The sequence below is a fragment of the Salmo trutta genome, chromosome 24 (assembly GCF_901001165.1).
Source record: "Salmo trutta chromosome 24, fSalTru1.1, whole genome shotgun sequence".
Classification (NCBI taxonomy): Eukaryota; Metazoa; Chordata; class Actinopteri; order Salmoniformes; family Salmonidae; genus Salmo; species Salmo trutta.
The window spans coordinates 12,568,120-12,595,563 of NC_042980.1; the positions used below are offsets into that span (position 1 = coordinate 12,568,120).

Sequence of the window (27,444 nt, forward strand, 5' to 3'; positions counted from 1 at the left end):
AAATTCAGCATTTTGTCATGTCCCTCCGTTTGCCCTATGTGAATTCTAGGAAGATTTTAACCCACTTAACCCCATCATTTTCCCAAGTTTTCACCATCATTGTAAAGCCCTAGTTATTTTGTTGCTTTGACAAGGTCATTTCTGAAGATGATCTATTTCATGTGATTAGTGATTCATTTACGTCTGTCCCTCATTTTAAGGTCAACACTGTTATGTGAACTGAACTCACGTTTTAATATGGTGAAACTATTCCTTTTAAACATTATTTTTTATAAAAACCTTTGAACATCTAAAAGTCAAATCATAATTTAAGGCAGGTGAACTGGTTCTACTCTTTTTGGCCATTTTCTGGTGTTTTTTGGTCGAGCATAACGCATCAGCCCTGTTACCCATAGATAGATAGGCTAGAAATGTTTTAACAATGACATTGTTTTTGTGAAGCTTGCATTCAATTGCCACTCCCAGTTGCACACAACAAGCTTCCATTCCCACTGTCACAAGGGGAGTCATGGTTGATGTAAGAGGCAATTGTCAACCCTGTTACGGTCAACCCTGTTACTTTAATAGGATCTTACTATAGTATTTAGTTTATTTCACTTCATAATATGGGAAACGTGTTTTTTATAAAGAACATGTGCTCTTTATGTCAGAATGTTAAAATTAGGTGAAATCAACGTTTTTGTAGACCAATTTACACTTCTCAAAAGGTACCGAATTTGTGAAACAATCCAATAACTCCTTTGACAATATTGTAAACTTTCAAGAATGTGTTTTTTTGTATTATTCAAATAACCATGGCACACTGCCTGCTTGAATGAAGTAATTGCATTTAGTGGTTTTGTGATTATTCTGAGATGTTGACCTCGACTTAGTAAGTCTACTATTTAAAACAGCCGTGCCTCTGTCTCGTCTCTTCCCTCTAGCTAATTGGCTCTGTGTGACTCCTGGCTAATAGGTTGAGCCTGACCGTCCACAGATGAATGGACTCTTATGCAGACTGTTACTTCCTCATTCAAGAAGCTGACTTGGCTAGGTCCGTCCTGCTGGAGGCCAGCCACAGACTGATTAGATGCATTCAGATTTCAGCTCACATGTGGTTCAGTTGAAAGAGATCCAGACTAGATGATGCTTTTCAGAAACATCTGTCTTCCTGGCATTGTATAACATTAGTTCCAGGCAGCTCCCATGCTCACTCACTGGATTGGTCATGTGCCTGTTTGGGTGCTCATTGCTCATTTTTATGTGCAGTTTTTCACTCTAACGATTAGGATTTTCCACTATGATAAATATAATACCCCTAATTTACTTCTATAGTTTAATCAATTCTATTGACGTTGGCCAAACATTTTCCTGATGATAACCACATGCCACAGCAGTGGGCCGTGTAGTAGTGGTGCGTGGGTCAGCTGTTTGTTCACCCACAATTGCTAATAACCCATCCGCAACCACCCGAATATACTGTATGTGATAAAGTGAAAATCTGACGCCCGCACCCGACCCTAATCTGCTAATATAGAAAATGCGCTGTAGGCTACAGTCAGAGACGGCGGAATAATTTTTTGACAGGGGGTTGCAGGATTCTTTTTGCCTGATTTAGATATGTTTGTGCTTATAACTTCCATTATTTTGTTAGTCAACACACACCTTCTCTTCTGTCATTAGGCCTATATGTTGCCCCTAGAAGATTAACTCTTCCTTGCTCACCAGAATAATGTCATAAATCGATAGAATGAATAGTTCAATCTAGTTGACATAAAGTTCTCTGTCATCTCGGCTTCTTTCGTGGAGCAAAGACGTTTAGGGACCAGGGAGAAAATGCAATAACAAACAAAAAAAACCTGGAAAGATTTTCTGTGCAAAGGATTTTCTGTGCAAAATGTCCAAATTACATCAGTTTGACCGGTTGAAAGGAAGTACGCTACTATCAGTGTTTATGATCCTATTAAAGAGCTCTGTACAGACAGTATCTAACTGCGCATTCAAATTCTCTTAAGATGCATAAAGAAATAAATCATATTTCTCTACTCCTGTTCCCGAGTAAAAATGTAGCCTACATTTGGTGTATCACTTTACTACAAGAAATGCTTAATTCTGCAGGAGTTAATATTAAGGCTATATGAGAGGTTATAGACCTACAGTCAGTGTTTCCATTTAACCCATCTGAACAGTTGGCTACAGTTCCCTTGACGTGCCAAAGGCCTATTTGAAGTCCCCATCTTGTGACTGTCGAACATTAGCCTACTTTTCTGACTCTCCCTTCTCTTTATTTTCAACTCTCCATTTCACAGCTTTTCTCTTATTGAAATAAACACTGATTGTCATTTTTGCCTCCATGGATCGACGTTAACGTTTTCGGCCTGTTTCCGAAACCATTTGGCGATTGGTGTGTAGGCTATTTGGAGCGTAAAGCTTAACCTAAAATAATCAAAGAAAAACCTCAATGTAGCCTATAGATATAAAATTTAACAACAATGATATACTTATTAATTTTTTAAAGGTATTGTTTCCTCTTTCTTCAACCAGCCCGCAACCCACCCGCCCTTCATCCACACAATACTTAATGACTCTAAACCTGCCCATCCCGCGGACACACTACATTACCAAAAGTATGTGGACACCTGCTCGTCGAACATCTCATTCCAAAATCATGGGCATTAATATTGACTTTGTCCTCCCTTTGCTGATATAACAGCCTCCACTCCCCTGGGAAGGCTTTCCACTAGATGTTGGAACATTGTTGCGGGGACATGCTTCCATTCAGCCACAGTAGCATTAGTAAGGTCAGGGCACTGATATTGGGTGATTAGGCCTGGCTTGCAGTCAGCGTTCCAATTCATCCCAAAGGTGTTGATGTCAGGGCTCTGCAGAACAGTCAAGTTCTTACACACCGATCTCGACAAGCAATTTCTGTATGGACCTCGCTTTGTGCACGGGGGCTGAAACAGTAAAGGGCCTTCCCCAAACTGTTGCCTCAAAGTTGGAAGTACAGAATCGTCTAGAATATCATTGTATGCTTTAGCGTTAAGATTACCTTCACTGGAACTAGGGGGCCTAGCCCAAACCATGAAAAACAGCCCAAGACTATTATTTCTCCTCCACCAAACGTTACAGTTGGCACTATGCATTGGGGCAGGTAGTGTTCTCCTGGCATCTGCCAAGCCCAGATTTGTCCATCGGACTGCCAGATGGTGAAACGTGATTCATCACTCCAGAAAATGCATTTCCACTGCTCCAGAGTCCAATGGTGAAAGCTTTACACCACTACAGCTGAAGCTTGGCATTGTACATGGTGATCTTAGGCTTGTGTGCGGCTGCTCGGCCATGGAAACCCATTTCATGAAGCTCCCGACGAACCGTTCTTGTGCTAATGTTGCTTCCAGAGGCAGTTTGGAACTCGGTAGTGAGTGTTGCAACCAAGGACAGACAATTTTATTTATTTATTTGTTTACATTTTTTTGTACTTTTTACCCCTTTTTCTCCCGATATCCAATTGCAAGTTACAGTCTTGTCCCATCGCTGCAACTCCCGTACGGCTTGGGAGAGGCGAAGGTTGAGAGCCGGGCGTCCTCCAAAACACGACTCCGCCAAGCCGCACTGCTTCTTGACACACTGCTTGCTTAACCCGGAAGCCAGCCACACCAATGTGTTGGAGGAAACACCGTACAGCTGGCGACCGAAGTCAGCGTGCATACACCCTACGCCCGGCCGCCACAAGGAGTTGCTAGAGCGTGATGGGACAAAGACATCCCGGCAAGCCAAACCCTCCCCTAACCCGGACGATGCTGGGCTGATTGTGTGCCGCATCATGGGTCTCCCAGTTGCGGCCGGCTGTGACACAGCCTGGGATCAAACCCGGGTCTGTAGTGACGCCTCTAGCACTGCGGATGCAGAGCTAAAGGCGTCACTCGGGAGGCCAGGACACAACTTTTACGCGCTTCAGCACTCGGCGGTCCCGTTCTGTGAGCTTGTGTGGCCTACTACTTCGCGGCTGAGCTGTTGTTGCTCCTAGACATTTCCACTTCACAATAACATCACTTACAGTTGACCAGAGCAGAAATTTGATGAACTGACTTGTTGGAAAGGTGGCATCCTACGACAGTGCAATGTTGAAAGTCACTAAGCTCTTCAGTAAGGCCATTCTACTGCCAATGTTTGTCTTTTGAGATTACATGGCTGTGTGCTCAATTTGATACACCTGTCAGCAACGGGTGTCTACATACTTTTGTATATATAGTGTATAACCGCGGGGACTGCGGGTTGTAAGTCAACCCGCGCATCACTACCTTGTAGCCCTGGCTACGCTCTATGCATTTCAAGTCCTAAATCCATAGGTGGCAGTATGAATCAAGCTAAAGCTGCGTGGTGGTGACTGGTGGTTGGTTCCTGTTCCATTAACATGGCTGGCTGCTGGCTGGAACTGTATCTGAGGACAAGATCACACCTGGGGGATGCGGGATGGTTTCACAGCAGCATAGCACAGCGCTGGCCAGCCCAATGTTCCATCTGAGTCAGAGGGAGGTAGAGCTAGCACGCACACACATGCACAGCACAACACAACACACACACACACACAGAGGGGGTTGGGGGGTGAATGATGTGGTAATGACAAAAGACAATCTCTCTCTCCCCATCTAATCTTTTTGTTATGGCTGGGGTTACACATGCAGTCATCTGATTAGAGAACACTAGAGGAGAACTAGATTGGGTTACAGTAGGTCAATGTGAGAGAAAACGGAGAGGGAAGGAAGGCATACTGTTCTTATGGATTTGAAGTGTCCATTTACTTCCTGGTATTTTATGTTTTTCCCCCACTGCTTTTTGGTCAGATTGATTGCTCCCACAGATGTTTTTATTTATTTAGTAACCAGGATTGCTATCTTCATGTTGTAGTAATACTTAGGTATTGTTGATGCATTAAATGATGCATTACATTTTGGGTATGTAGGCCTATACTATATTAGCTGTGATGAATGTATGGATGCCCTTAGGCATACATTGTGTACTTACAATGTGTAAACATCTCTCATGGCCCATCATGCTGTCTTTTCATGGCTGTGAGAGGCAGTCTGTGTGTGAAAGGATAGTAGTTCAGAGATGTCCTTTGATAGCTCTGTTGTTTCAGGGAGAATAGAATAGCAGGCAAACACTTTTTGAGTGGCTTGGCCCTGCACTGTGCCCCCGGAGCAGAGGTGTGAGTGGGGACACGCATGCACGCACACACACACTAAAGTTGCTAGAGATTGATGCCTCCGGCAGTGCCAGTGTGTCAGCGTTTGGGATCATAACAACAGCCAGGGAATAGTGCTGCATCCCAAATGGCACCCTGTACTGTGTACTGACCAGGGCCCTGTGGGCACAAAAGTAGTGCACTATGTAGGGAATAGGGTTCCATTCGGGATGCAGACAGTGTTCTGTTCAGCACTGGGATTTGCTGCTTCTATTCCTGTCAGTCAGCGAGGAAATGCACACTAATCTCAGTCATCCTCACCAAGGAGACAGAACAGAGAACCTCATGAAAATCCTTAGCTCCTGTCCTAGAAACAACACCTGCTGGGACGCAGCCTGGACCTAATTTTTTAAACCACGCCAAAGCAGCACCCTTAACTTACCTCAGAGGCACACACCCCCACATACAAGTCCACTGCAGTACCCTACTGGTCTGTCTGTCTCTCTGTCTGTCTCTCTGTCTGTCTCTCTCTCTCTCTCTCTCTCTCTCTCTCTCTCTCTCTCTCTCTCTCGCTCTCTCTCACTCTCTCACTCACACACACTCACTCTCTCTCTCTCTCACACACTCACTCTCTCTCTCACACACACACACTCTCTCTCTCTCTCTCTCTCTCTCTCTCTCTCTCTCTCTCTCTCACTCACACACACACACACACACATATGTACACACACACACACTCACTCATTCACTCTCACGCACACACAGTCAGACTGAGACACACACACATATGCATTCCCCTGAACTGGCCGGTGTGTGTGTGTTACTGCTGGGTGTCTCTGCAGGCGGATCTTTCTCTCTCAGGGCTGTCAGACAGAGCAGAGCTGCTATCAGCACAGGGAGCTATTCTCTCTCTCTCTCTTTCGCTGTTTCTCCTGAGCCCGTCCCGCTAGGACACTCATCATCTCTCAAACCCCATCTGGAAAAAGTTCATCCAGCGAGAACTCTCTCTCTCTCTCTCTCTCGCTGCGCTCTGACTGCAGGTCTAATCAGGAAGCCCAAGTATGTGGAGAGCCCTCGTGTTCCTGGAGACGCCATTATCTCAGAGCTGAGGAAGGTGGCTGATAGCAAGACAGAGTCCTCTCACAATGGTGAGTGTACTGTGTTTGTGTTTCTATGGGGTTTGTTGGGGTTTGGCTGTGATAGTTTTACAGTTTTATTTGTCGTATGTACACATGGTACACACCGTTCAGCAAAACTTGCAAAACTTGCAGGTTCCATCTCGACAAAAAAACAACAAAAAACAAGCAATTTAAAAACAACATCATTAATCATCACGAGTAGATCGACGGTCAAGAGACGGAAGGTTGAGAACGTTCATGGCTTTAGTGAGGTCACCGTAGGGAGGAGGTGGTCAAGGGGAGAGCCGGGAGGAGACAGGCAGCACGTTGTCATCACCGTGTCTCGTCATCCACGCCGTCAGTGGCTTCGCAGTAGGACTCAGTCAGATGACTTCAGAGTTCTGTACTAGCCACTGGGCTTGTAGCTAGCTATCTACTCTTCACCACTACCAAAATGTAGCACCCACTTGGGTGATATTACTGCAGTCACGAGGCGCCAGAAAGCACACCACACTTTAATTGTAATTCAGGAGTGTCCTTATAACTGGTTATTTGTCATCTCTGTACAACTCTGTATTCAGACAGTTGGCATACCGGTAATCGAATCAAAACGTTGCATGGTAGCATAAAAAGGGAGAACCATGCACAGTAGTGATCATTTTGATTAACCTATTACAGATTTTTGGAAAATGTATTTGCATACTAAATCAACAAAATAGTAAAAACATGATTTATTGTCAGATTTTCAAAACCTTTAAATTGAATTTAGAATAGAACAATAGGAAATTACTATGGAAAAATAATATTACTTAGTTTTTATTACTTAAATCTCATCTCTGCTCAGGCAGTAGCAGCCAGCCAGACAGACCATCTAACGTTATCTCTGTGCTCCTCATACTGTACTTTTTTTTGTCATTCTATTTAGTTAGATTAGCGTGCTAAAGTATGCTGCAGAGCTGTCTGAAAGTCATTTGACTAGTTCTTCAAAGTAGATAAGGCATACCTTCACGAACTGTCTCTATCTCTCTCGCCGTTGTGTTGTGTACATTCCTCTCTCATTCGGGTCTATGCGGTCTGTGTGTATCTAACCTAACATAGCCAGCATAAAAGTACATCCGTCTCTGTCCTAGCCGGTAAAAACAGGCTCAATGGATTATAGTCGTTGTAGTTAACTACCACGTTGCTGTGCTGAACTAGGTTGAATATTTGCTTGATGAAAACTACAACTCCCTTCAGCTCAGCGTCCCACATAGTTCTTGACTTGATTTCTCGAGTAAATTATTTGAGTTCTCTCTAGTGTCTAGAGAAATGGTGCGTTGGGCTCACACAAAAAAATAAGTGAAATGAATTAAAGTAATTGAACAGATGTAGGTCAATTAGTTGTTTAATTACCAAAACAAACAAAAAAAATGTTGCTTAATCGCTCAGCACTAATGTTGATTGCATGAATCTTAAATGTACTGATTGATTTAATTATTTCTAATTCATTTGTTGTTAGATGTTTCAATTATCACTTTATTATCACTTTACCTATCTTTAAAATAACAGGCGTTTTGGTGTCAAGTGTCAATCATAGAGATTGCCATTGAGGGCTTCCACCATTTAAAAGTAGTTAACTGGGTAGGGATTCCTATGGGCTGGGAGTGATCAGCCAATGATCAGAGAGCATTGTCTTCTTCAAATTGGGTTGCCAATGGTTTTTAAACCAAAGGGAATATCCAGGAGCCAAGACCAAGATTTATACCAGGACATTGGTCCCAAGATCCAGTGAGTTGAGACCATGACAAGTTAAAGACCGAATTTAAGATCAAGAGTGCATGGGCCCTTTCTTCAATTTTAAGAAGCTCAAGTAGAGTAAAATTGATTCATGTTTAATTCATTTGTAAAAATGTGTATAAACATAATTCCACTTTGACGTTATTGGGTTTTGTGTGTAGGCCAGTACATACATTTGCATCTTTGCTCAAATGCATATAATGCCTGACAATATTCCAGAAATGTATGGCTATGACATCTAGTCTATGGGTTGGCCAAGGTGGTTACTAATTCGCTTCCATAAATTACTCTTTACGCATTGATCAATGAAGAACATTTCTTTGGCTACCAAGCAAAAACTTTGGCAGTGATATAATTTAAATTGTGATGGTGAGTAAAAAAAACTCAACTTTGGATTTCACCTCATTTTAACATTCTGTCATAAAGAGCACATGTTCACCTTGATAACAAACACATTTTCCCATTTCAAGAGGTAAAAATGTTTTAATTCTATAGTAAGTGCCGTTTTTCAGCGTAATTAAGTAATGAGATCGGGCATTAGGCTGTTTTTATTTATTTATTTTATTTTGATTTAAACCAAAACTTTAGAGCCTGGACAAAAATAGCGCTCTAAATAGGGAATGAGGTGCAATTTGGGCTGAGTCTCAGAGTGGGCTGCTCTGTTCTGGAGGCTGGGTCATGGGTGGGCTGCTGCTGGACATGAGACAGTGTTGTGCTGCTGCTGCTGAGCAGCTTTACGAGCACACTGAGCCACGCTGTCTTACTGTAACTTTTAAGGTGCACAGGCTCGTAACACAGTACATTTGTTGAATGTAGGGGGGGATCAAGTACGGTCAGTCACGGGCTCCTTGTCATCAAACAAAGCCCAAAAAACCTGCCCTGAGTTTACACCCCCACCCTCCTCAGAGTACCGTACATTTCCCTCATGTTTTACCCCTCCAGCCCCATTCCCCCGGGCTGGCCTTTCACAGTGGGCTTGCTGACCCCAGAACCCCTCCAGCCCCTCACCCCCCAGCACTCTGCCACCAACATGTGTTTACAGGAGTGGGCTGGCCCAGCGTTGTCTTAACCCTGCGTGTGCTACAGCCTGTGTATACAGAGACGCTCAGCGCAGCACTCCCCTCTAGGGTTTCAGCTCTGTGCCAAAATGGGCTTTTCACGCAATGGAAATTCTACATGACTGTGGCAGATCTGGAGGCCTCCGGACATCTCTACTGTAGCCTTACTACTCCAGGCCATGGGGATTCTAAACCATCTGACTGGCCTGGTGGGAAGGGTTACGACCCAAATGGCACCCTGTTCCCTATGTAGAGCACTACTTTTGACAAGAGACATGGGCCCTGGTCAAAAGTAGTGTACTAAGTAGGGAAACAAGGGTGCCATTTGGAACGCATGTGAAGTAAACCAAACAGCAGGGGAAAATGACAAGTCGAGCCGTAGTAGACATCTCGCTTGTAGGGACTGTGGAGGGAGCTTTCTCTGGGTATGTTCTGTGTCAGGGGCTACTAATGCTCCACCAGCCAGCCTGCCATACTTCTTACGCCTCATCTAGAGCACTTACCATAAAAAGAGGAATTTGGACTGCCGAGAAATAACACCGCCATGAGGAATTAGTCAACATATTTCAGTAATGACAGACAATCATGTAGAATAAATCATGTACAATTAGGCACTTTATAAGAACTCTGTAACGAGGCCTAATTGGTATGGCTCAGCTGTCGTGAGGCCCAGGTGCATACACACACACTGCTTTGGAGTTTCACCTCTTTGAATGTCCTTTAAAGTTGTGTGCCTTGAAATGTACTTGGGGATGTGTGCTTGTTTCAACCATCATTCACCCACTCTCATGTCAACAATGAGCTTGTGTTAGTTCTGTGGGAGTAATGTCTCACTGACAGACAACTACACTGACTGACACGCATATTGACTGGTTCTGAGAGGTTATGCTAATCATGTGACCACCAGGGTTCAATGAAGAGGGTTTGCAACATCGTCAGTGTAACTGTGGAATGCTGTCAGAGAGGATCGGAATGTCGGAATGGGAATGAGTGGAATTTCCATCGGAAGTTTGCAGCATGAGAACTGTGTGACATTTAGACCAGGATCAACACCGCAGCGGCTCAGACAAGTTGTGAAGAGCCTTTTTTCTTCTGAACGATATCTCCTTTCCAAGGAGATTTACAAGGTTTCACAGCAATTCCAATGGATGGATAATGAAAGAGAGAAAGAGGGAGAGAATGAGAGAGACTACTGTGTGACTGAAGAGAACGGATGGGGGGAAAAAATCAAAAAAATCTTTATATTATTTTTGACGATATATTGTATTGTTTTGATAGGGAACCAATTTGTTTTCAGCACTTTTATTTCCATGACTGATCAAAACTAGTTTTGTCATGGCATTCTCTTGTCCTTTTGCAGCAGACATATGGTGAGCAATATTTTTGGAACAACGAAACGCAATAAAATCACAGTATCGAATCCCAATTGTGATAATCGCAATACATATTGTATCGGTACCTAATTATTGTGATAATATCATATTGTCAGGTGCCTGGCAATTCCCAGGATGTCACAGGAAATGCTGGATGTCTTTTTAAGATAGCAATTTCAGTCTTTTATGTATTTAATGGATACCACAACTCAGGCACATGGGTTTTGTCCATTTAGTTTTTTTGTTGGGCTTTAAAATGGTCTTTCTTTGGAGGATGGGGTTGGGACTAAGAAAATAAATGTGTGTCTGGACTGGAGTGAAGGCATCTCACTTTGATTTGTCTTTGAAGATGGATACAGTTTCCTGCACGCCAGTGGCTTGCGTGTGTATGTGTCATGCATTCTGTGTGTGTGTGTGTGTGTGTGTGTGTGTGTGTGTGTGTGTGTGTGTGTGTGTGTGTGTGTGTGTGTGTGTGTGTGTGTGTGTGTGTGTGTGTGTGTGTGTGGACATGCAAGTGTCTATCATGCATTTTGTGTGTGCGTGTGTATGTGTGTGCGCGTGTCTGTCATGCATGTTGTGTGTGCGTGTGTATGTATGAAACAGAAAGGCAGCAGTTGTCAGAGTTGTCTCAGCTGTGGTCTTTCCTCACAAACCCCTTGAGGACCCCTTTCTCTGTCAATCAGGTCTGAACCATAGCTCTCTGTTCTCTTGCTCTGTTCTCTCTCTCTCTGTTCTCTGCTCTCTCTGTTCTCTCTTTCTCTCTCTGTTCTGTCTTTCTCGTGCTCTATCTCCATCCACTCTGCCTTTTCCTTCACTCTTACTAAATCAGGGATTTGAAAAAGTGGCTGAAACATTTCACCTCCGTGTTTCTTGCGACATTCATGCACTTTTGGATCTATCAGCAACCTCAAGAGGTTAATTTGTTGTGGATTTGGATGGAACTGATTGATCGTCTACAGTAAACATTTGCTGTATCTAGGGCTGTTGCAGTGACTGTATTACCGCCACACCAGCAGTCTTGAGTCATGACCGCAGTAAAATTCTACGTGACCGTTGAGTCACAGTAATGTCCTCTATGCACTCTGGACATGCCTTGGTAGTATACAACTCGCTACATCAGGTTGCTAATGGCCTGGTACTCAGGGCTCTGTTGTCCCTCTGACTATTCTGACAGCAATGCAAATGCAATGGAAAATCACATCAAATCCGTATCATCAAAACCGTATCGTGATTTTAAAACTTACCTCACGGTGATCGATCAGTTTGAAGAAAGAAGTTGAGTGGAAAACATGGTCGTTGTAGATGTTGTTTCAAAGCCTAAAACAACGAAATGGACAGTGCTTTCTAAGGTGATGATTAATTCAAAACACCCATATGCATGTTAGAGCTTATGCATTTACATAGGCCTACAGTGCATTCGGAAAATATTCAGACCGCTTGACTTTTGTTACGTTACAGCCTTATCCTAAAATTCCTTAAACACATTTTCCCCCCTCATCCATCTACACACAATACCCCATAATGACAAAGCGAAAGAAGGTTTTTAGAATTTTTTGCAAACCGTTCAAAAGTTTGGGGTCACTTAGAAATGTCCTTGTTTTTTAAAGAAAAACACATTTTTTGTCCATTAAAATAACAAATTGATCAGAAATACAGTGTAGACATTGTTAATGCTGGAAACAGGTAATTATTTATGGAATATCTACAAAGGTGTACAGAGGCCCATTATCAGCAACCATCACTCCTGTTTTCCAATGGCATGTTGTGTTAGCTAATCCAAGTTTATCATTTTAAAAGGCTAATTGATCATTAGAAAACCCTTTTGCAATTTTGTTAGCGCAGCTGAAAACTGTTCTGATTAAAGAAGCAATAAAACTGGCCTTCTTTAGACTAGTTGAGTCTGGAGCATCAGCATTTGTGGGTTAGATTACAGGCTCAAAATGGCCAGAAACAAAGATCTTTCTTCTGAAACTCGTCAGTTTATTCTTGATCTGAGAATTGGAAGCTATTCCATGTGAGAGCTTGCCAAGAAACTGAAGATCTCGTACAACGCTGTGTACTACTTCCTTCACAGAACAGCGCAAACTGTCTCTAACCAGAATAGAAAGAGGAGTGGGAGGCCCCGGTGCACAACTGAGCAAGAGGACAAGTACATTAGAGTGTCTAGTTTGAGAAACAGACGCCTCACAAGTCCTCAACTGGCAGCTTCATTAAATAGTACCCGCAAAACACCAGTCTCAACGTCAACAGTGAAGAGTCGACTCTGGGATGCTGGCCTTCAAGGCAGAGTTGCAAAGAAAAAGCCATATCTCAGACTGGCCAATAAAAAGAAAAGATTAAGATGGGCAAGAGAACACAGACACTGGACAGAGGAACTCTGCCTAGAAGGCCAACATCCCAGAGTCGCCTCTCCACTGTTGACGTTGAGACTGGTGACTTGTGAGGTGTCTGTTTCTCAAACTAGACACTCTAATGTTGTAACGTCAGCTTCCAACTCACATCCTCAAACACATAGATCCCCTGAACGCAGCTCACTCTCCAGATCCCAGTCACCTGAATTCTGATCACCTGTATGTCATTTACACACACTATTTAGTTCAGTTCTTTTCACCCCATCATTGTGAGTTTGTTTTGGTACACATTCTATTCGGAGCTCTGTTTATTTCCATATTGTGTATGGTAGTTTTTGGCCATCCTCACTAATGACTTTTTTTTGCCTATTGCCTGCTAGTACTTTTGCCTATCAGATTTCCTGTCATCATCCTCTTGCCTGATCTCCCGGACTATGTTACTAGCCTTTTCCCTGCCTGTACTGCTTCTCTTTTGGACCCCCAGTGTATGACCTTCTGCCTGCCCCTGGACCCAGCTACCTGCCTCCTCCTGTGGTCCTTTACAAATAAACACCTGCTGCGCCCTGCGCTTGAAACCAGCTCTGTCTCCCATCGTACTCATTACAAATGCACTTGTCCTCATGCTCAGTTGTGCACCGGCACATCCTACTCCTCTTTCTATTCTGGTTAGAGCCAGTTTGCGCTGTTCTGTGAAGGGAGTAAAAAACAACTGATTTAAGATGTCTTTGGTACATAATTGGTCTAACCTAAACTTCAAAATTAAACAAATTCAAGTAATCACCTTTGAGTGTGGTCTGCATTATTGTGCATACTGGATGGACTGGTTACCTTATGCTCCGCTCCAAACTTTCCATCCATGAGTCTGGGAGAGAACATATAGGCCTAGGCGATGCTGTTGGTTCATTGATTGTGCTGGGCGGCTTACAGAGTTAGCCTACAATTATAGTCAGTTTGTATTTTATTTTGAATAGCCTAATAATAGGGATTTATTATTTATTTTCATAATTAATAGGCTGACACATTACCTTTAGCTTCAGAATATATCACCACTCTACATTTCCATCTCCTCCTCTCTCTCCTTCATTCCTTTCTCGAGCGCATAGAGAGAGGGGGCTGTTGTCACGTCCTGACCCTAGTAAGATGTCATTTTCTATAGTAGTGTAGGGCAGGGCGTGACAGGGGGTGTTTTTGGTTAATCTATGTTTTCTATTTCTATGTTTAGGTTCTAGTTTGTCTATTTCTATGTTTGGATTGTTTGGGGATGATCTCTAATTGGAGGCAGCTGATCCTCATTGCCTCTGATTAGAGATCATATTTAAGTAGGGGTTTTTCTCATTGTGGTTTGTGGGTTATTATCTTTTGTGAGTGTGTTTGTTCCTCCTGCGTCACGGTTTGTTGTTTTCCTATTTTTCAAGTTATTTATGTATTGCATTAAGTTTCACGTTTAAATAAATATGTGGAACTACGAAAACGCTGCATCTTGGTCCGCTCTTTCGAACAGCCGTGACAGAATAACCCACGAACAAAGGACCAAGCAGTGTGGAAAGGAGCAGCAGGAGAGATGGACTTGGGAGGAAATTTTGGACGGGGAAGGAGTCAGGCTGGGAAGTATCGCCGACCGAAGGAGGAACTTTAGGCTGCGAAGGTAGAGCGACGATACTACGAGGCGTTATATGCACCGAAAGGCAAGTGCGAGAGGCAGCCCCTACATTTTTTTTGGGGGGGGTCACACGGGGAGGTTTGCTAAGTCAGGATGGAGACCTGAGCCAACTCCCCGTGCTTACCGTGGGGAATGGGTGACGAGGAAAGCACCGAGCTATGCGGAAATGCGCACTGTATCGCCCGTACGCACGCACAGTCCGGTGCGGTCGGTACGGGCTCCGCAGCGTTGCCTTGCTAGAGTTGGCACTCTGCCAGGAAGGAGTGTGCCTGCTCAGCGCATCTGGCCGCCAGTGTGTCTCCTCGGCCCAGTTTATCCTGCGCCTGCTCTACGCACAGCAGCCCTCATTCCCCAGCACAGCCCAGTTCGCCCTGTGCCAGCGCTCCGACCGTGCCGGGATACAGTGACCATCCAGCCAGGATGGGTTGTGCAGTCCGCGCACTCTACCTCCAGTGCGCCACCATAGCCCAGTACGTCCTGTTCCTGCTCCCCGCACTAGCCTGAAGGTGTGTGTGTGACTAGCCTGGCGCCTCCTATTCCAGTCCCACGTAGCAGACCTCCAGTGCGTCACCATAGCCCAGTACGTCCTGTTCCTGCTCCCCGCACTAGCCTGAAGGTGTGTGTGTGACTAGCCTGGCGCCTCCTATGCCAGCCCCACGTAGCAGACCTCCAGTGCGCCACCATAGCCCGGTAAGGCCGGTGCCTGCTACGAAAACGCTGCATCTTGGTCTGCTCTTTCGAACAGCCGTGACAGCTGTCAACAGTGTAGTTAAATATGATTTGTTGTGAAAACATGTTACTATCGATGTTCTTGAACAGATTTCACCCAAATGAAACACTGGGTAGCTGCAGGAACAGGGTTAGAGAGCCAATGGCATACAGAGTTTGGGAGGAATATCACCTGTCGCGCAGCAAGAGGCTGCATGCTCCTCAAACAGTGGTTGATGCGTGGAGTGAAATAAGTGTTCTGATCAGCCCAGACATTCCTATATGTAGTCCCGTGTGGAAGCAGAGTTTTGATGGTTGCCACTAAAAAGAGGAGGATCCCAGCTGCTGCTATATTTATTTCTCAGCTGTTCATATTAAGCACATGCTCTGCTATAAAACCAGAGTATCCTACCCGGCATGATTTAAATACAAGCAGTCTGGAAAGCGGCCTCCATTCGCTATTCCAGTGCATACCGATGACATGTCTTTTTTCCCCTGCTTAAGTTCCTACCCATTTCATAATGGGCCATTCTAAACAAAGCTAATGTGCCATATTAGTAAAGACAATAGTCTGGCTGTCTCAAATCATCAATAGGCTATAGTCGCATCATGCAGCCCATATATGTTTTGATTTCTAAGACATTCTAAGGTTTGTGTCAGTAACTAAAGTTGCCAAATAACTCTAAATCTAGCATATAGGACCTGCTTCAAATTATCACTTTTACGCTCAACATACCCACTTCACATGCGCTCTCACTCCAGAATGGTTAAAATGTTCTTTCTATTTTATTCAGCTAAATTCAATTATATTGATCTGACTATAAAATCATATAATATAAAATAATGGCACTGGAGTTATAAGCATATCTTGTCTACTAAATGAACGAGCCTACAGCCTATGGCATGGCGCATAGCCAGATAACATACAGTAGGCCAACTCGTATTCTGTTTTTCTGAAATATATTTTCTTCAAATCGTAACCTTCCTAAAATAAATAATTTATTGTCATGGTGTATATTTAGACCTTTTTAAATGTGGATGTTCCAAAGGCGTGCCTAAGCGGCATGTATGCAGCCAGTATGCGTGGAGGCCTGGAGATGCTAAACGTTTTTATGTTAATTAACGCTCAATTAGAGTGAGACTGGCACTTATAAGCAGGCTTTTGCATGACAATAACCGTCTGACAAAATGTTATGACCGCCACTGCCCTAGCTGTATGTCATATGTTTAGTTCATATGGTGACATTCTTAACTGTATCTTTAACCAGGGGGCATTTTCCCAAAAGCGAATTAGTCTTCTCAATTAGCCCAGACAGACGATGGTCCTGAGTTCACCTTGTCAGCTCGGATGTTCGAACCAGCGACCTTCCGGTTACTGTCCCAACACTCTTAACTGCAAGGCTACCTGTCGCCTATGACATCATCACCAGTTACATGCATGTTAAAGACGGTCTTCATTAGCCACAGATTTATCAGAAATTATCAGTCTCTCAAACAGCACGTTAGTATGAGAAAAATTGCCTGGGAAGAGTTAGATTAATCGGTTCTATAGGTCAAGTGGTCCAGGTCCAATTCTCCACTGAATATCACTACTGTGAACCACATGTTATTGGCACCACATAGATAGACTACAGTATGTTATTGGCTTCTGTTTAGGCCGAATCGCTCAATCTCTCACTCTTGAATCTCAAAGCCCAAAGCTACAGTACTGTTGGTCTGAATCCTTTCTGTATTTAATTTCACGCTGCAATTAAAACCTCTCCTTTAGTAGATGGCACTTTATGAAGAGGTGTTTGAACACTGATTGGGATACAGACATCAGTTCTGATTCATTGGTCCCTTTTCAGGATGAAAATATCTTTATGACAGCTTAGATGGACCCTAATTATGGTTAACTGTAACCATTGATATTTGAATCCCTTTCCATGGCATTTTACGCCCTTTGTACGGTCCTCCTTCAATTAGAAGGAAAGGCAAAGTCTTTGTGTGCTTGTTTGTGTCTCCCCTGGTTAAAGGATGAGTCTTCATTATTCTCTGCTCTGCTTCTACAGCTCGGCCTCTACAGTGTGCGTCCCAAATGGCACCATTTTCCCTATTTAGTGCGCTACTTTAATAGGGAATACAGTGCCGTTTAGGACACAGTCACAATGTCCTCTTGTAGGTTTAGAGGGTGTTTACACATCACCTGACTTGCAGATTGTCAGGTTTGTTTGAAAAATTGCATTCCCCTCTACAACCTTTCGTACCACATATAAGCCTCTGTTATTTTCTAGACACGTTGAGGAAAAACTTTGTAAATGTGACTGCATCCAGACGACTGTCAGGTCTGCCATTGGCATGTCTCTGAGCGTCTGTCTGTCTATCCCTCAACGTTAAGTACAGTGTCAAGAGTGAAAGGGCTTGAAGAACTCTTTGGTTTGACTTGAAAAGTGTTTGACTGTCTGTCTCCAATAACAGTAATCACAGAGCTAGCAGCAGCAGGGTGGCTAACTGTCAATTAAACCGTCATGTCCACTTCCCAGTTTACCTGGGAAAGCTATGTGGTAACTCCTCTCTGAACATACCACTGGCTTTACCTGTTTCACTCTCTACTGCACCCTCCCACTCTCCACTGTAACCTCCCACTCTCTACTGCACACTCCCACTGCCCACTCCCACTCTCCACTGCCCACTCCCACTCTCCACTGTCCACAGCACACTCCCACTCTCTACCTGTACACTCCCACTCTCGACTGCACACTCCCACTCTACTGCACTCCCTACCTGCAGTAGTGCACTCCATCCTGCCCCATATCCATCCACATGACAGCCCTTCCGTGCGGAAAGCAGCCTCTGCTACAGCAGCGGGCTAGATACCTGTAGTACAGTTGTGCAATGGAATGTGCACTAGGAGCGGCCAGTGCGTTCTAATGGGAGATGTCATCTCTCCTCCACCTATGAACTCTCTGTGGAAACTGGAGATGCGTGCAGCATTCATCAAGTGTTCATTAAACAAGCTCCAGTGTTGGGTAACACTCCCCGGCTGCTAATCTGCGCCTGCTGGATCATTTACTTCTCGGCAGGGAGGAGGGGCTCAGACTGCTCCACAAGGCCGGGGCCTATTCAAAGACCTCCCCCTCCTCCACTCATCATTTCCCTGTACCACTTCACTGCCAAGGCTGCTGCTAAGTTTACCGCCTTGTAAACTGCCTGCCGAGGTAGAGAATAATGATGTTGTTTTGGTTTTACCTCCTTCACCTCCCTACAATTATTGGAATAGCAGAGTGGTTTCCAAGTCTTATTTTTCCATATCTCCAGGCTAGGAGGAGATACGAATGTCTAATAAGATGGAGCGAGCACAAGGAACTCATTTTCATCCTTGGATACCTCTTGATGAGTACGGATGTTAGTTAGGAAGACTGGTAGCCATTTTGGTTCTACATCCTTTCCGCCTTTGTTCCTAGTTTCCTCTGCTAAGTGGTTTGTTGTTCAGACAATTTGTTGCAGGCCTCCCCGAGTTCAAACCCTACATATATCGCCGTGTTCTGATCGAACTGAACAATGCCGCTCGGCTGTTAAGTCAATTGCCATTGGAATAATCATCGTTGAGGTTTTTAAAAACACCCACTCATTTATACCATTATCAAAAGGCATCGGGGTATATGACATGATATAGCCTACTGTACAGTAACAATTATGGTGAAATGGAAATTGAGAGAGGAGGATTTAGCCTAGCAGTAAGGGTATCTCTGCATGCCAATATGGTAGCATAGAAAAATGTGGTGGTTTATATGGCTAAGTCTGACACTTGGCCAGGGTCCGTATATGTCACGCTACCCAGAGTAGTGCTGATTTAGGATCAGTTTTGCCTTTCAGATCACAATGAATAAGATCACATGGACAGGGGTGGCCTGATCCTAGATCAGCACTCCTACTCTGAGACGTTTGATACATACGGGACCCTGGTCTCCTATTCTTCGTCTGAAATTACTCATCAGAGGCCTCAACTGTAGCAGAACAGAGAAGAAAAGACATCACATCATCTTTCATATCTATTAAAATATTTAGCCTATGTTTAATTAAAATGCTTTATTGTCTTGGCAACAATACAGGCATTCCTGGCATACATACAACTAGGGCTGGGCGGTATACTGTATTTTACAGTATACCTGTGTAACAGTGTAGGTTCCGTCCCTCTCTTCGCCCCAACCCGGGCTCGAACCAGGGACCCTTGCACACATCAACAACTGACACCCCACGAAGCATCGTTACCCATCGCGCCACAAAAGCCGCAGCCCTTGCAACGCTAGGGGAAACCCTACTTCAAGTCTCAGAGCGAGTGACGTCACTGATTGAAATGCTATTAGCGCGCACCACCGCGAACTAACTAGCCATTTCACATCGGTTACACCTGTATTGATGCACGGACCGGTTTGGGTTTTTACTTTACCTTCTATAAGGTTTTTCAATATTTTATTTGTTAAATGTGATACGGCGTGTGAAATGTCCATTTTTATAGTTTACTTCTTGAGTCATTTCTCTCCTCTCTCTCTCTCCATGCCACTTTCCACACAGTCCTAGCCCTTCACTCAAGAAGCACATTTGTTGTTCCTCGATCACGAGACACTTGTGTTCAGTCTCTTCATGGTTAATGCAGCACATGCAACAATGTTGATGACAACGATGCTATTTTCATATAAATCCACTAGCGTTCTATAATTACACTATTAGTTTGTGTTTCTTGCATCTGCAAACAGCTAGTTTGTCTTTTCTTAGCAAGGTGGGCCTAAATTTGTTTAGCCGCTAATGCTAATCGCTAGCTAGCAAATACATTTACTAAGTCAGAGCAAACGTAATTAGCTATACAGCCTGATAATACTAGTGATAGTGTAGACCTAAATCTGCATGTTTTTTGTGCAACAGTATCTTCTAAATCAAAGAGGAATACTCTTTAGACCACTGCAATTTAGCTGGTACACCATTGACATTTTTATCACTCAACTTTCTAGAGTTTCCCCCTTTAGTTAACACTATCAACGTGAGAATTGTGATGAAATCCACGCAATATTAGCCACTTTCAATACAACATACAGAAACCAAATGAACAATGCAAGACGTATTAGTATGCAAAACTAACGATGCAAGAGATTTTGTTGTAGGCAAAACGTGTCGGAGTAGGATTCTATTGCGTTGACATGCACAACTCAGACTGGTGCGGCATAACCAAGATGCACTTGTTTTGAGATCAAAGCGAGAGCTGCATGTAGCCATGTGTGTACATACATTTTGTTTGTATCCTTTGCTAGTTAGTGAGTTATTTGCCCAGTTATATACAATTTGTAGTCAGTATCGGGGGAGTGATTGCTTCCTACAAATCAAATCAAATGTATTCCTATAGCCCTTCTTACATCAGCTGATATCTCAAAGTGCTGTACAGAAACCCAGCCTAAAACCCCAAACGGCAAGCAATGCAGGTGTAGAAGCACTACAAGAGCACAGAACAAGTACATTTCTAGACATTTTTGAAAAGCAGGTCTGCTAAAGAGCTTAATTTTTTTGTCTTAAAGGAGCAGTGTTGTATTTTGAGACCGGTTTGAATAAGCTAAGTAGCCAATAGGCATAATTTGTTTGATTCTCTGTAATAATGGTATGGGAATAATAATGCATTTTATTTTATAAAGTGGTTTCTTGCATCAAACAACACAACAACATGTTCAGTCACCTCCTAGTCTGGAGGTGGATAAACTGGTTAATGTCAAACCCTTCATGTTTTTTTTCAAAAGGCATGGAACAACTCTACCTACATGTACATACTACCTCAGCTAACCGGTGCCCCCGCACATTGACTCTGTACCGGCACCCCCTGTATATGTTATTTTTTTTACTGCTCCTCTTTAATTACTTGTTACTTTTATCTCTTATTCTTATCCATATTTTTTTAAACTGCACTGTCGGTTAGGGGCTCGTAAGTAAGCATTTCACTGTAAGGTCTACGACGCATGTGACTAATAACATTTTATTTGATTTCATTTCGTTTGTAGGCCTACATTGAACACCACATATTGGCTGCTATTGTAGGCTGACTGATAGAACAGCTACTTCCATGCTAAACTGTTATGGTATGCATTTTATCCATTGTTTTTGATGGTAGCTAATTATTCATTAATTATTCATTAATTATTTCAGTGATTTTTCCAGTGATGATGTCGATGTCTCATGGATGGTGGGGTATGCAAAATGGGTCAACTTTGAGCACCTGTATCTCTTGGATACTTTGGCATTCAGGTCCAAAAAGTCACTTTCTGAGCACTTCCACAATGGGAAAATATGTATGGAAGGTTTTGTTCAAATCAAAAGATGTGCTATCAACAATTGTTTGAATTCAAATGGATTGAATTACCCTGCCAAGGTTGTTCTTCTTAGACCAATTCGGTAAAAAAAACTTGAGGTATATGATCACACCGGTAATATAACAGTTGTTGTGTTAATGGTGAGGCACAGCTGAGTGAGCATTTTTTATTTTACTGGACTGATGGTGCCTGCATCTTATGGTCAGTTTCAGAGGAGGTAGGAAGAGAGCAGCAGAGAGGTCAGCCTCTCACCGTCCCTCTGCTCTCCCGTCCTCCCTCCGCTGAGCTGACCAAAAAGGGGACACCATCTTCCAGCTGATGGCGAAACTCAAGTCGCACCACATTATTTCAGCCCCACGCACAAATTCACGTTTTTTGTATTCCTCGATATTAAAAATACACAAGCCGCTAATAATAACAATGCAAGCCTATCGATACATGTTGCTACTCATTCATTGCAGCTGCAGTGCTGGTTGTAGCATGAGTGGAAGAGTGAGTGGAAGTTGAGAGAATTGCATTTTACAAGTGTTGAATAAAAAGTGTTGACAGTGAGGGATAAAAATGTAAACTCATAAAAACAGCAGCTCTTTGCTGTATTCATTGACAGTCTTTCTCTAGTCATGTTTTTTTACAGGGGTGTGCGCTCAGCCCCCTCATGTACCCTGTTCACCCATGACTGCGTGGCTACGCACGTCTCCAACTCAATCATCAATTAGTCAATCAAATGTATTTATAAAGCCCTTGTCACAGCAGATGTCACAAAGTGCTTATACAGAAACCCCAAACAGCAAGCTATGCCGATGTAGAAGCACAGTGGCTAGGAAAAACTCACTAGAAAGGCAGGAACTTTGGAAGAAACCTAGAGAGGAACCAGGCTCTGGGGGGTGGCCAGTCCTCTTCTGGCTGGTTTAGATTATAAGAGTACATGGCCATTAAGGCCAGATTGTTCTTGAATATGTTCAAACGCTCATAGATGACCAGCCGGGTCAAATAATAATCACAGTGGTTATAATAATCACATTGGTTGTAGAGGGTGCAACAGGTCAGCACCTCAGGAGTAAATGTCAGTTTAGCCGAGCATTCAGAGGTCAAGACAGCAGGTGAGCGAGAGAGAGGGGGAGAGCAAGAGAGTCGAAAACATAAAGAACAGGTCAGGATTCCATAGCCGCAGGCAGAACGGTTGAAACTGAAGCAGCAGCATGACCAGGTGGACTGGGGACAGCCAGGAGTCATCAGGCCAGGTAGTCCTGAGGCATGGTCCTAGGGCTCAGGTCCTCCGTGAAGGGAGGGAAAGGAGAGAGAGAGAGAATTTGAGGGAGCATTCTTAAATTCACACAGGACCCCAGATAAGACAGGAGAATTACACCAGATATAACAGACTGACCATAGCCCCCCCGGCACATAGAGTATTCCAGCATAGATACTGGAGGCTGAGACGGGGGGTCAGGGGACACTGTAGCCCCGTCCGACGGTACCACTGGACAGGGTCAACCAGGCAGGATATAACCCCACCCACTTTTCCAAAACACAGCCCCCATACCACTAGATGGATATTAACAGACACACTAATTTACTACCCTGAGACAAGGCTGAGTACACCGCACAATCCCGAGGGGGTGCAAAACCAGACAGGAAGATCAGGTCAGGGACTCAACCCACTCAAGTGACGCACCCTCCTAGGGACGGCATGGAAGAGCACTAGAAGATGGAAAAAAGCTGCCATTGAAATATTCTTGATATGTTCATCACAAGAGAGATCAGGGTCCAGTGTAAAGCCGAGGTCCTTCACAGTTTTATTTGAGACGACTGTACAACCATCAAGATTAATTGTCAGATCCAACGGCAGACCTCTTTGTTTCTTGGGGCCTAGAACTAGCATCTCTGTTTTGTCTGAGTTTAAATGTAAAAAATCATCAAGTTTGCTGACAACACAACAGTGGTATGACTGATTACAGCCTACAGGGAGGAGGCACCACTTGGCAGAGTGGTGCCAGGAAACATCAAACAAAACAAAGAAGCTGATCGTGGATTACAGGAGAGAGAACACGCCCCCATCCACATTGACGGGCCGCAGGGGAGAGGGTCAGAAGCTTCAAGTTCCAGGAATGGTCCCTCCACACAGACAGTGGGGAAGAAGGCGCTACAGCACCTTTTCAACCTCAGCAGGCTGAAGAAATTTGGCTTGGCCCCTAAGACCCTTACAAACTTCTACAGATGCACCATCAAGAGCATTCTGTCAGGCTATACCACCACTTGGTACGGCAACTGAATCGCCCACAACCGCAGGGGTCTTCAGAGGGTGGTGCGGTCAGACCAACACATCACCGGGGACACACTGCCTGCCCTCCAGGATATCTACAGCACCCGGTGTCACAGGAAGACCAAGAAGATCATCAAGGACCTCAGCCGCCATGGCCTGTTCACCCTGCTACCATCTATAAGGCGGAGACCGTACAGGTGTATCAAAGCTGGGGCCGTGAGATTGGAAAACAGCTTCCATCTCCAGCCTATCAGACTATTAAAGGGACATAAAAAAAGTCACTTCATTTTCATCATCTCTAGCACCACCCCAACATCATCATATGTGAAAAAAAGTCTCTATGTTTTGTAGCAACAAAGATAGAGAAATGTTTTCAATGATATCATCAGTGTGCATCGTTTGATGTTTAGCAAATTATGAGTAGGCATTGCCTACTAATTGTCTACTAATTGGTTGATGAGTCTCAGTTTTGGATTTATTCCATCTTTCGACAGTGTGCGAGTCTTCATATCTTCACATTCTTATTTTGACTCCTACGCACCTGGAACCGACACTATTCAGTAGTAAGGACCTTAAAAGAGTGCAGATGGCCTCATATACTGTATTCTAGTCATGGCTCATCCTATATAACTACTGTTGTACACACCTTTTCTATTCATATACTGTCCATACTGTCTATACACACCATCACACACACACACACACACACACACACACACACACACACACACACACACACACACACACACACACACACACACACATATATATATATATACACTACTGTTCAAAAGTTTGGGGTCACTTAGAAATGTCCTTGTTTTTGTCCATTAAATGTCCATTAAAATAACATCAAATTGATCAGAAATACCGTGTGGACATGTTAATGTTGTAAATGATTATTGTAGCTGGAAACGGCAGATTTTTATGGAATATCTACAGGCGTACAGAGGCCCATTATCAGCAACCATCACTGCTATGTTCCAATGGCACGGTGTGTTCGCTAATCCAAGTTTATCATTTTAAAAGGCTAATTGATTATTAGAAAACCCTTTTGCAATTATGTTAGCACAGCTAAAAACTGTGGTCATGATTAAAGAAGCAATAAAACTGGCCTTCTTCAGACTAGTTGAGTATCTGGAGCATCAGCATTTGTGGGTTTGATTACAAGCTCAAAATGGCCAGAAACAAAGACTTTTCTTCTGAAACTCGTCAGTCTATTCTTGTTCTGAGAAATTAAGGCTATTCCATGCGAGAAATTGAAGATCTCGTTCAATGCTGTGTACTACACCCTTCACAGAACAGCGCAAACTGTCTCTAACCAGAATAGAAAGAGGAGTGGGAGGCTCCGGTGAACAACTGAGCAAGAGGACAAGTACATTAGAGTGTCTAGTTTGAGAAACAGACTAGAGGTCGACTGATTATGATTTTTCAACTCTGATACCGATTATTGGAGGACCCAAAAAAGCCAATACCGATTAATCAGACGATTTTTATAAATATATTTATAATAATGGCAATTACAACTATACTGAATGAACAATGAACACTTTTATTTTAACTTAATATAATACAGAAATAAAATCAATTTAGTCTCAAATAAAAAATGAAAAAAATGAAACATGTTCAATTTGGTTTAAATAATGCAAAAACACTGTGTTGGAGAAGAAAGTGCCATTTTAAAAACCTAATGTTTAAGTTCCTTGCTCAGAACATGTGAACATATTATAGCTGGTGGTTCCTTTTAACATGAGTCTTCAATATTCCCAGTTAAGAAGTTTTTGGTTGTAGTTATAATAGGAATTATAGGACTATTTCTCTCTATACCATTTGTATTTCATATACCTTTTCAGTATTGGATGTTCTTATAGGCACTTTAGTATTGCCAGCCTAATCTCGTGAGTTGGTAGGCTTGAAGTCATAAACAGCGCTGTGCTTCAAGCATGGCTAAGAGTTGCTGGCAAACGCAGTAAAGGGCTGTTTGAATGAATGCTTACGAGCCTGCTGCTGCCTACCACCGCTCAGTCAGACTGCTCTATTAAATATCAAATCATATACTTAATTATAATATAATAAACACACAGAAATACACTAATATGGTCAAATCTGGAAACTATCATTTCGGGGAAAAAATAGTTTTTTCTTTCAGTGAAATACGGAACCGTTCCGTATTTTATCGAATGGGTGGCAACCCTAAGTCTAAATATTGCTGTTACATTGCATAACCTTCAATGTTATGTTATAATTATGTAAAATTCTGGCAAATGAATTACGGTCATTGTTAGGAATAAATAGTCTTCACACAGTTCGCAACGAGCCAGGCGGCCCAAACTGCTGCATATACCCTGACTCTGCTTGCACTGGATGCAAGAGAAGTGACATAATTTCCCTAGTTAATATTGCCTGCTAACATACATTTATTTTAACTACATATGCAGGTTAAAATAATATACTTGTGTATTGATTTTAAGAAAGGCATTGATGTTTATGGTTAGGTAAATTTGTGCAGTGATTGTGCTTTTTCGTGAACGCGCTTTTGTTAAATCATCACCCGTTTGGCGAAGTTGAAGTAGGCTGTGATTCGATGATAAATTAACAGGCACCCCATTGATTATATGCAACACAGAACAAGTTAGTTAACCTAGTAATATCATCAACCATGTGTAGTTAACTAGTGATTATGTGAAGATTGATTGTTTTTTATAAGATAAGTTTACTGCTAGCTAGTAACTTACCTTGGCTCCTTGCAGCCACAAGGTCCTTTTCATGCAGCACTCCTGTAACAGGTGGTCAGCCTGCCACGCAGTCTCCTCGTAGATTGCAATGTAATCAGACATAATCGGCATACAAAAAGGCCGATTACCCATTGTTATGAAAACTTGAAATCGTCCCTAATTAATCGGCCATGCCGATTAATCAGTCGACCTCTAAAACAGACGCCTCACAAGTCCTCAACTGGCAGCTTCATTAAATAGTATCCGCAAAACACCAGTCTCAACATCAACAGTGAAGAGGCGACTACGGGATCCTGGCCTTCTAGGCAGTGTTGTAAAGAGTGGCCCTATTTGGTAAAAGACTAAGTCCATATTATGGAAAGAACAGCTCAAATAAGCAAAGAGAAACGACAATCCATCATTACTTTAAGACATGAAGGTCAGTCAATACGGAACATTTCAAGAACTTTAAATGTTTCTTTAAGTGCAGTTGCAAGAACCATCAAGCGCTATGATGAAACTGGCTCTCATGAGGACCGCCACAGGAATGGAAGACCCAGAGTTACCTCTGCTGCAGAGGATAAGGTCATTAGAGTCACCAGCCTCAGAAATTGCAGCCCAAATAAATGCTTCACAGAGTTCAAGTAACAGACACATTTCAACATCAACTGTTCAGAGGAGACTGTGTGAATCAGGCCTTCATGGTCAAATTGCTGCAAAGAAACCACTACTAAAGGACACCAATAAGAAGAAGAGACTTGCTTGGGCAAAGAAACACAAGCAATGGACATTAGACCGGTGGAAATTTGTGCTTTGGTCTGATGAGTCCAAATTGGAGATTTTTGGTTCCAACCACCGTGTCTTTGTGAAATGTGGTGTGGGTGAACGGATGATCTCCGCATGTGTATTTCCCACCGTAAAGCATGGAGG

The 27,444-nt window shown here is 43.2% G+C and overlaps 1 protein-coding gene across 9 annotated transcripts in view; it reads left to right on the plus strand.

The window, feature by feature from the left end:
* LOC115160706 (protein TANC1) overlaps positions 1 to 27,444 on the plus strand; it is a 286,753-nt gene that overhangs the window by 103,554 nt on the left and 155,755 nt on the right. For 6 of the 9 annotated variants that reach the window (XM_029710993.1, XM_029710992.1, XM_029710995.1 and 3 more), the window contains one exon: positions 6,208 to 6,315. The exons of the other annotated variants lie outside the window; for them this stretch is intronic. In XM_029710993.1, coding sequence (XP_029566853.1) covers positions 6,208 to 6,315 — 108 coding nt within the window. The remainder of the gene's footprint in view (positions 1 to 6,207; positions 6,316 to 27,444) is intronic. 9 annotated transcript variants of the gene reach the window in all.